Raw genomic sequence first — 10,123 nt, 5'->3', positions numbered from 1 at the left:
ATCCTATTTCCCCACACCACCAGGTTAAACGTATCCAGAAAGACCAGAACCTACCTACCTACCTATCTATCTATCCATCTTATCTATCTATCGTCCAAGACAAAGTTGCAGAAGTTAAAAATGCAGCACACCTTTAATACGTGCAAAAGTAACATTACATATATATATAAAAGGAAGAAACCCTATAAAGCTGACCATTCATTGAAGGAACCGTGCAGTTTCTGTAAGCTAGGGCTATCAATGAAACAATTCATGCAGGCATCAAAACACCAGGGTGTTGGTCATTTAATAAAAATACCTCAGCCTCCTCATCACGAGTGGAGTTTAACAGATTGAAGAGTGGGTGTATTAGCTCTGATTGCCTGGGCCAGTACACTGGGCACTTTCAAAGGATGTGTCAAACAGACTCAACCTCTCTGTTCGAGCAAATACATCCTTGATCTTCATACGGAAGATTGGCATATGGATCAGTTGGCACCAGAGCACAATCTAGCTAGGAAAGTTACATGGGGAGGCCACGTTCATTGGTCAACTGGGCTGGTTGCATACTCAAAACTATCTGGAGACTCTTAATATCCCATTGGCCTGGTTGAGCTCACTTAAGCTATTCCCAAGCTTCTTCTCATTCTTCAGAGATAACTCCTTATTCCTTGAGGACAAAATAAGAAATGGAAGAGAAAGAAGTGGCAAGGACAGGTTTTAAGTCATCCCAGATTCTTTTCAGATCAATGAATCAGTTGAGGTTCAAATTGCAGGGATACAAAAGCTACACTTCCACTCACTCAAGGAAAAACACCTGGAACAGGAGCTGAGGTCTTAGAAGATGTGGTTCATCAGCTCTCAAAAGATATTTTGCAGCCTATCCCAGAGTTTCCATTAAAGTACACATCGTAAAGCTCACCACTCACCCAGAATGGACCCAACCAAATGTCCCCACCAGGCACAACAGTGTCACGATGGTATCATGTCTTTTATTACAAACTAGGATAACCTGCAGATAATCTTGTCCAGAATTCTTAGTCTTCCATAAAAATCTCAGTTCCCCTGACTAGGATGCATTAGGCAGACCTGAATGCAGACAGGCAGAACCCATGGTCCAGTGCCTCCGTGGAAGGGTTCCTCATATTGGATGTCCTGAGAAATGTAAAGCTGCAGGATCCACTCGGCTTTCATGCTCAAGGACGTTTAGATAGTTAGGGTAAATCAGAATCAGAAAGGGGTCACTTCCTAGTAGTCAATTTCTGATTGAGCTACTCAAAGATATTGCTAATGGTGGACTACAGAAATCCTAATAGAGTGGTCAAACTGGACTTCAAGAACTAGATCCAGTGCATTGGGCAAAGTTCATCAGAAGCGGTTACAGCCCAGAAAATACTTCACTGCCTACAAAGTAACTTGCCACACTTTCTACACATATTCTACACACTTTCTAAACATATTCTTCCTTCGCTGAACTGGAAAAGCAGCAGACATCTGAGCCTCTTTGCATTTCTCAGGCCAGGAGAATAAAGGTTCTCATCTCTCATCTCCCTCCATCCAGAAAGGGAATTGCTTCAAGATTGGGATTCCTTGAAAGACCTGAGGTTGTATCAAACACCAACAGGTCCTTCTTTTACCACTCCAAAAATGGACCATTGGTGTCTCCCGAAATGCACTCCATGGGATTTCAGACCATTTCAAGGAAGTCAGCTGTTGCCCTATGCTCCGCTCTATTCTCATAAGGAATTGGGGTCTATGATTTTTTTCCTTTAAAAGTCAGTGATTTTTTCTGCTATGAAGTGAGAGCAGGTTTTTGTATAGGTGCGTGTCACTGTGGTGGGTGTTCGGAGCTGGAACCCAGATGACTGTTGGAGGTAAGTCCATTAATTCATCTCAGAATTGTCTTTCTGCTTGTGACATTTTCATGTTTTCATCATTTTCCCCTTCTTTTCCTACTCAGACTTCATGCAGTTTGAATTTAGAGTTTCTTTTGATTAATCCAGGATGATTTTTTTTTCAATAAGAACTGAATATTTGGCCCAGGTCAAAACAGGCTGATTCAAATCCCTCTTCTTTTCCCCAGATACACTGGGGAAACTCTTTGATTTTGATGGCCAGGGCCAATGAAATATTGAGAAATTTCATTCATGGCTTCTGTTATACTCTACTGTATTTCTCCTCTGGATTAAAAGACAATGGAGAGATGAACTTTCATGGGGTTCTCTTCAGTGGAACTGAATGGGGTTGGCTGTCAAAAAGAGGATGATCTTGTCATTCCATCTTAGATTTTCCAGGTATCAAGGAGTTTGGTCTCGCTGCCTTTTCCTGTTTTCTCCAACGTAATATCTACCCCCATGTAGCAAACCATAATTCTTCTTTCCTCCCCTAAAAAGTTAGACATTGGGACCAGCCTTATATTCAAACCATTTAATGCAAATAAGTCATATAATGGACTAGAGAGGTTCATGTTATCTGTTTTCCAGATATTCAGAATTCTGGTACTTTTCTCCTTCATGTGTCAAACGCATGATACAAAATTTACACCCAAACTCTTTCTTTCAAAGAATAATTTGAGATGGGTCCCTTAAGAAATTGAGCAGCTGAGTGGGAAAAATCTGGAACCTCTTATAAAGCGTAAGATGCCTTTCTTAGAGAGATCTGCAAGAAGGGTTCTTGCTTCCATGTTTGTCATACATATTCTTTCAAGACGGTAACTTGGAATAAGGAGATCAGAATGAAATTCTGAATCTTTCCTCTATATTGGGCTATGGGTACCAACTGAGAAAAAGTTTTCAAGTTCTGCCTCATCAAGTTGGAATCCAACATACATTGGATATCTCTACCACCTTCTCCGTGTAAGGGCCAAAGAAATCTGGGTTCAGAGATTTGGCCACGCTTTCTTTTGCATTGAGCTTGAATGCTCTTAGAAAGTTAGGTTGAAGCCACATCCCATAAAACTCAAATTTATTTCTGCCCTTTAATTCTCTTGTGCAGTACAGATGTTTCTCCCAGAAAAAGGTGCGGGATTCTGGGTCGGAGCTCCCGTGGTAGACTGCTCCGTCACAGAGAAGGGACATCCCTGCATTCAGGGACTAAAAATAGTTCATTTCTCTCTCCCTCTCTGAAATGCACACACATATGGAAAGAAACCAGGAGACCATGTTTCCTGCACATCCTTTCTAGATCATTTGTTTTGTTGAAGTATGGGTACTACCCTTTCATTCCTGATGGAGCTGAAAATGGCCAGATGCAAAATACTGTACCTTCAGTTGCTTCCTTGATTGACTGACTGACTGACTGACTGACTGACTGACTGACTGACTGACTGACTGATATGCTCCTTCCTATGGGAGTGTTGTGTTCCATGGATCTGTTTATGAAAGCCAATTTCAACCTTCAATTGAGAATTCTTCACCAAACTACAAACTACCAATGATTTCAGGTGTCCTATTTGGTTCCGTGGGACTGTACTGGCGTAAACGGATTAGGGATTAGGGATTTACAGGGTGATCCTAACTTGATTGTTATAGCTTAGAGGGAAGTGAAAAGATAGACTTCTGGATGCCAGACACTTACTATTTCAAGCTGATATCAGCAGAGCCAAATCTGGTTTTCAGGCAGCTTTCTCCTCAAGCCTTAAGTACCTTCCCAAAACCAACCATATTTATCACTGAAATATGACTTTTAAAGTGGCAGAGTGTATGAAACACAGGGAGAATATCTACGCTAACTTCTTTAACGTAGGGAGTTTTTTAAGTTTCAACTTTTCATTACAATTATTATTATTCTTATTATTATTACTATTATTATTATTAATATTTTGGTACCTCCAACTCAGTGTTGACTCCTGGCGACTGCCTGGACATGTCCCTGCAGTTTTCTTGCCAAGGTTTCACACGTGGTTTGCCCTGGCCTTCTTCTTCCTCGGACTGAGAGGGAGGGACTGGGCCAGGGTCACCCAGCTGGCTTTCATGCCCAAAGTGGGACTACAATACGCAGTCCTGGTTTCTAGCCTGGTTCCTTGAACCACTCCACCAACTGCTTTGCCTTTGAGTAATTCCAGACCCGTTGTGACTACATGAAAAAGTCCCTGCTGTTTTCTTGGCAAGGGGTTTTGGAAGAGGGTTATTAATTGGTCATGTTTAATTAATCTTGCCTCTACCAGGCCAGGAGAAAGACTGGCAACTTACTGCCTTTTCTGTATCCAGATTCCCACCCCCCTCCTGGTTTCTCCCCTGTGTGTGTGAGTTTTGGAGAGGGAGAGAGAAATGAATTATTTTTAGTCCCCGAATGTTAAGTGTTACCTGGCACCAACACATGTATTACTGACTGATGCATCTATTTTATTCTCTCTGTCTGGAGACTACCTTGAAACTGCAGGTGTCATAGGTAAAGCTCCAGTGTTCAGTGTTACATTTCCCTGTTTCTCTCTTGGTTGGCTTTAGTCAAGATCTGCCATTAAAATAATGTACTTTCCACCACACTGTTTGCTAATTCACCATAGGAATATGTGTTCTGGCAGATGCTGTTATGAGGGAGAAAAAAGAAAGTTTCAGCTGACCATAGCTTCTATTGGGTCAAATCTGTAGGCTCAAAAAACCTGGTATGATCTGCGGCTTTCCAAAGGTTTCTGACTTTACACTGCCCAGGTCTTAGCACGTGCTCCTTAGTGAAAGAAGCCTACACCTCTTTCTAGAGGCACTGAATCCCTGTACCTGGTACCTTCGAGTCAGTGTTGACCCCTGGTGACGGCGGGGTCCCTGCTATTTTTTTGCCAAGGGTTTTGGAAGAGGTTTATTAATTAGTCACATTTAATTAATCTTGCCTCTACCAGGCCAGGAGAAAGACTGGAAACTAACTGCATTTTCTATATTCATATTCCCCTCCCCTCTCCTGGTTTCTCTCCCTGTGTGTGTGAGTTTTGCAGAGGGACAGAGAAATGAATTATTCTTGGTCTCCGAATCTTAGGTGTTACCTGATCCCAACACGTGTAATACTGACTAATGCATCTATTTTATTCTCTCTACCTTGAGACTGTTCAAACTGCAGGTGTCATAGGTGAAGCTCCAGGGTTCAATGTTACATTTCCCCGTTTCTCTCTTGGTTGGCCTTAATCAATATCTGCCATTAAAATAATGTACTTTCCACCACACTGTTTGCTAATTCACCATAGGAATATGTGTTCTGGCAGAGCCTGTTATGAGGGAGAAAAATGAAAGTTTCAGCTGTCCCTAGCATATCTTGGCTCAAATCTTTGGGCTCAAAAAACTGCAAATGATCGGCAGCTTTCCAAAGGTTTCTGACTTGAGAATTTCCAAGTCTTAGCACATGCTGCTTAGCGAAAGAAGCCTACACCTGTTTCTAGAGGCAGTGAATCCCTGTTCTTCAAAACCATCAAATGGTAGACCTGGGGAAGAGGTGGAAAACTTTTGAAGCAGTCAGGGATGTGAACCAGAAGCATGTACTTGTTCTGGATCTTAGCTATTGAGGAAAGTGTCTGGGACTGACTTCGCCAGAAGAGGCATGCCCAGGACAAAGAGGTGGGGTGAAACAAAACCCAAGAGTATAGCTAATGTTAGAGAGGCAGTTGGGCGTAGCAGTTAAGGCATCAGGCTAGAGACCTGGAGATTGTGAGTCTCTGGTAAACCTCACCAGAACTCTTTAAGTAATTAATTAAAGGGGGTGGGCATTCTTGATATGCATAAGGCGGGGAGTTTCCAATCACAACTAAATAATCATTGGTGTTGTGGTTAAGCCTCCAGGCTAGACACAAGCAGACAAAGGCGTGAAGCCAGCTGGGTGACCATGGGCCAGTCCCTCTCCAGCCCTACGAAGAAGGAGGCAAAGGGCAAACCACTTCTGAAATCTTGCCAAGAAAACTGCAGGGACTAATCCCAGCATTGTATGGACATATAGTGAAGCAGCTAATCCCATGATCAACCTGGAAAATCTCCCCAGGTTCTTTGTACCATTTGCGAAATCACACTAACAACTGTGACTGCCAGCTGGGATGGTCACACTGACAATGATCACTACAGAACTCTTTAAAAAATTAAAGAATTCTCCCCCCCCCGCCCCTCGTCACCTAGAATAGCTATACAATATGAAATTAATCAGGCATCCAGAGAGAGGTCATTGTGTACCTATCTCAATCGAGAAATAAGAACTTCAAAAGAGCTTGTATCCATCTACAACATCTACCAATGGAGTATTCTGGGAAATTTTTCCCTTGAGATATTTTCTTTCCTAGTCCCTCCCCCAGGGTCTTGATGAGGAAAAATATGTGTAATTTTATCCACCTTGTTTCTCAGTCAGTCTTGTATTCAGGTTTCAAGATTCAGTGTGCAAGTTCATGAGATCTTCCTCTCTTCCAGGTCAGCCCACAGTCTCTCCTACAGTGCGAGCTTTTAGTCCTCCCCAGGAAGACATCAGGAGAAGGCCGAGGTCAGCCCAGGACAAGGTCACCTTGGTGTGTCTCATCAGCGACTTTTACCCAGCTAATTTCAACCTGAAATGGAAGGCTGACGGGAACTTGATCACCTCTGGAGTGGAGACCAGCAAAGCTACCAAGCAGGGTGACAAATACCTTGCCAGCAGTTACCTGTCCTTGCCTCCCTCTGTGTACGGAAAGAGTAACCTTTACACCTGTGAAGTGACACACGAAGGAAAGACCATTACCAAGTCTGTGTCACCCTCTGGAAGTTGTTAATTCCATCATGAATCCCTCTCCTGCCATCGGGCAGCAGGAAAGAGCCCCTCCGTGGCTCTCATTTATTCTCTCTGAATCTTAGCTTGATCAGTAACGTCTATTTCTCTCTCATGTAGTTACACTCTCTGTGTCCTCTCCATGCCGACACCCCTTGAAGTCCAACCCCCTCCCTTTCTCTCTTAGTGTCTACCATTAGAAGACCAATAAAGATGGGTATATTTCATTTGTGCTGTTGTTTTCCAAATTTGTTCACAAGAGAGGGTGTGGAAAAACAGGCTTTAAGGTTTCAACATCCTGTTTCTCACACGGATCAGCCAGCTCCAATACAAGAAGGACAGAGCTGAACCTCTCGTCACTGAAAAATGGTTGCATCGAGTTTCAGATGCATTCGTGGGTGCTGCAGTGAATTTCTTGCACCTTTATTAACTCACACACGTTCCTCCCTCTCTGGTTTCCATTGACAGTGGGCTGCGCTTATCTTCAACACAGAGGACAGCAGATGTGGGCACGTATGGGGTCAAACTCGGGGCCTTACGATCCTTTCACAAATGCCAACCAGTCTGCTAGCTGACATAAAACCTGAGGTTTCCGTTTCCACCTCCATGTCAACAATGTCCTTCCTAAATTCCAAACTTCATCCTTCTTTTGTAACTATACAATCCCCCATGAGGCCGTATCAAATAATAAGTTGTCAGAGACATTTACAATCTCAGTTCCTTAGAATGTGGTAAGTCTATTGCTGAAGGTTTGGGGAATAAAATTAATTTTGATCGAGAAAGACCCGGGTTCAGCACCTAGGTTGGAGATGTCTCATTGTGCTTTGTATTACCACTTTTCTTATAAATATATAATCCTGAGGGAGTAAAGAACAGGCGTTTTCTTCTACCAGCACCCGATCTCCCTTTGATTCTTCAGATTCAGGATGAGAAGAGATAAACTATTGACCTTACTAGCAAAGGTATCCCTTTCAAGATTTTCCAAGAGGTAGAGACAATCATGAGTTATTAAACCAAGATAGGGTGGAATCAAGGTTTTGATTTCCCGTCTGCAGACTGTGTCTTCTCTCTGTGTCCCCGAAGGCACCAGAAATTAAGTTTTACTCACTGCACCATCATGAGAAAGCCTACAATGAAATCTCACCGTTCTTGGTCAAAGGGTGAGCTTTCCACCCTCCTCTTCACTGCTGCTTAAGATTTTAGAGACATAAGGGTGAGTTGGTTACGTGATACCAGAAATTCCAAAGAGAAAAATCACACTCCAGCACTGTTGCTCGGGATTTCATAAGCCTGAGGATGCCCCCGTGCATTCTTGTCCTTGAAACGTGATGTTTTTCATAAGCGCCTTCCTTATATTGGAGGAAACTAAATTAGTCATGGTGTACTGAAACTTTAGGAGATGCGTCCCCAACATATCTCTAAGCCACCAGATGGGGGGAAACAATGAGAGATCATGAGATGAACACCATGGGGCTTACCCAAATCCTTGATGTGTAGGATAACCAATCCAGAACTATTTCTAGCTTAGCATTGGACTGAGGGCAATCCTAACTCTTCAAATCTAGAAGTACATCCTGGACCCCTCGCATCCATACCAATCTCCTTGTAGCCCCACAGATTTACACTTCATGAATTCACAAATTGCATCCACTCCGATGACTTCCTGGAATATGGTCTTATATTGGACATGAAAGACACAAATACATCGATCTGGATCCTTTCCTCCGAGGACTAGAAGCAGCCAAGTCTATCAAGGCAGGTGGTAGGAGTTTCCAATTCAGGCTGCTATAGGCTTCCGCTGCCAATACGACAATAAGGCAGCTCCCGATATATCATTCTCCCTCTTCATGGGAAATTAACATCACACACTTTAGGGAAAAGAATCCATGACTGGCTCTTTGGTTTCACAAATGCCGCAGACTATAGGATGGGAGAAATATGGCTTCAATGCCCAGGGACAGACCACAGGGATCTCAAGGGCAGCATTCCATACCATGACCTGTCACCACTCAAATTGTGAAATGGATCAAGGGCCATCAGGGCATTCTTTGGCTTTGCACAAACAGCTTCCATGATTTCATTCTCTTGCTAAGACCCACCAGACAAAGCTGATGGAGAAGTTCAAGTCTCCCAGTTAGCATGACAACAACATGGTGGCCAATGATAGACATATCCACCGAGATGATCAATAATGGTTCTTGAGGGCCTCTCTGACCACTGCCATCATTCCGTGAACTTCACTTCTTTCTGAGGATGGAGTGTAAATGCACATATGCTCCATTGTGCAAGGCCATCAATCCATCTCATGGATGCTGCCCTAAGTAACCCCAACCTCTTTGTCTTGGAACTGATGGACACTCAGATGGACCAGACATATTTTAATCAGAAAGAAATTAGTTCCCAATACTCTGTTCTATGGCCAACAATGGAGCTAATATTTCACCACCTGCAGGACTAAGGCCATAAGAAGAAGAAAAAGCTCACAGAAAACACACACAAAAAGGAACTGTCCACAGGAGGAACGCAAAGGTTTATCCATTCCATGAATTCTAGTAGAAAATTACGCTCTTAATGGAAAACATGGTTTTTTCCCCAGAATTCTATTTTAACAAACCTCCAGCCGTAACCCGCCTTTGCCAGCCAATATGTGCATTATATGATTCATTAAAATAAGTTGATGGAAGAGTTCCCCTACAGGGAATTAGGCAAGTCCTTTCACACAAAGAATGGTCCAGTGCACTAGGCTGAATGTATAAGAAACAACTTGAATATAGACAAAACGCTACCTACAAAAACATTTCTCACTCTTCTACAACTGCTTGACTGGCGATATCACAAGAAGCTCTTTTGGGGGGTTCTTCTGTGCAATTCAATGAATGATGACTCTGATCTCTCATGCTTTCTTCACCTATCAATGGGCTGGATCCACCGGATTGTCTTGAATGACCTTCTTGACCACGAATTGCTTCCATGATGTCCAAGCATAAACCACTGAAACCACGCCGTTTTTGTTTTCTTCAGAATACAACATTGATTGCAGATTCCGTAGAAATTTCAAGAAACCCAGTAATTGCCCAAGGTGGGATCTATCCAATGAACCATCGCTGTAGTGAAATGAAGGCAGGTTTTGGTATAGCTATATATCACTGTGGGGCATATTTGGACAAGGGACCCTGTTAACTATCAGTGGTAAGTCCATTTATCATTGTAATCTTTCCTTCTCCATAGCATTTTTTAAAACGTTTCCTTCATTTTTCCCTCTTTTTCTCCAATTCAGATTCTTGTAATGTTATCAGTCTTGTTAGTCTATCAATGTTGTCTTAAGGTTTTAAAATTCAGTTTCAAGTTCAGGGGATCCTCATCTTTTCCAGGCCAGCCTACAATACCTCCTTCAGTGAAAATCTTTAAAACTGGGACATTGGATGAGGAGAAATTTAAT

General features: G+C 42.7%; 1 protein-coding gene across 1 annotated transcript in view; it reads left to right on the top strand.

Annotated features, from left to right (window-relative positions):
* LOC103063482 (immunoglobulin lambda-1 light chain-like) overlaps positions 1-6,911 on the top strand; it is a 55,731-nt gene extending 48,820 nt beyond the window's left edge. The window contains exons 3-4 of the mRNA XM_088135396.1: positions 1,818-1,853; positions 6,354-6,911. Coding sequence (XP_087991522.1) covers positions 1,818-1,853; positions 6,354-6,688 — 371 coding nt within the window. The 3' untranslated portion in view covers positions 6,689-6,911. The remainder of the gene's footprint in view (positions 1-1,817; positions 1,854-6,353) is intronic.
* Positions 6,912-10,123: the final 3,212 nt, after the last annotated feature.

Source organism: Python bivittatus, unplaced genomic scaffold, assembly GCF_059951505.1.
Source record: "Python bivittatus isolate LINGU-HERP-01145 unplaced genomic scaffold, Pbiv_v1 ctg000100_np1212, whole genome shotgun sequence".
Taxonomy (NCBI): domain Eukaryota; kingdom Metazoa; phylum Chordata; class Lepidosauria; order Squamata; family Pythonidae; genus Python; species Python bivittatus.
Note: the sequence above shows the minus strand (reverse complement) of the source record. Positions and strands in the feature narration are given on the sequence as shown.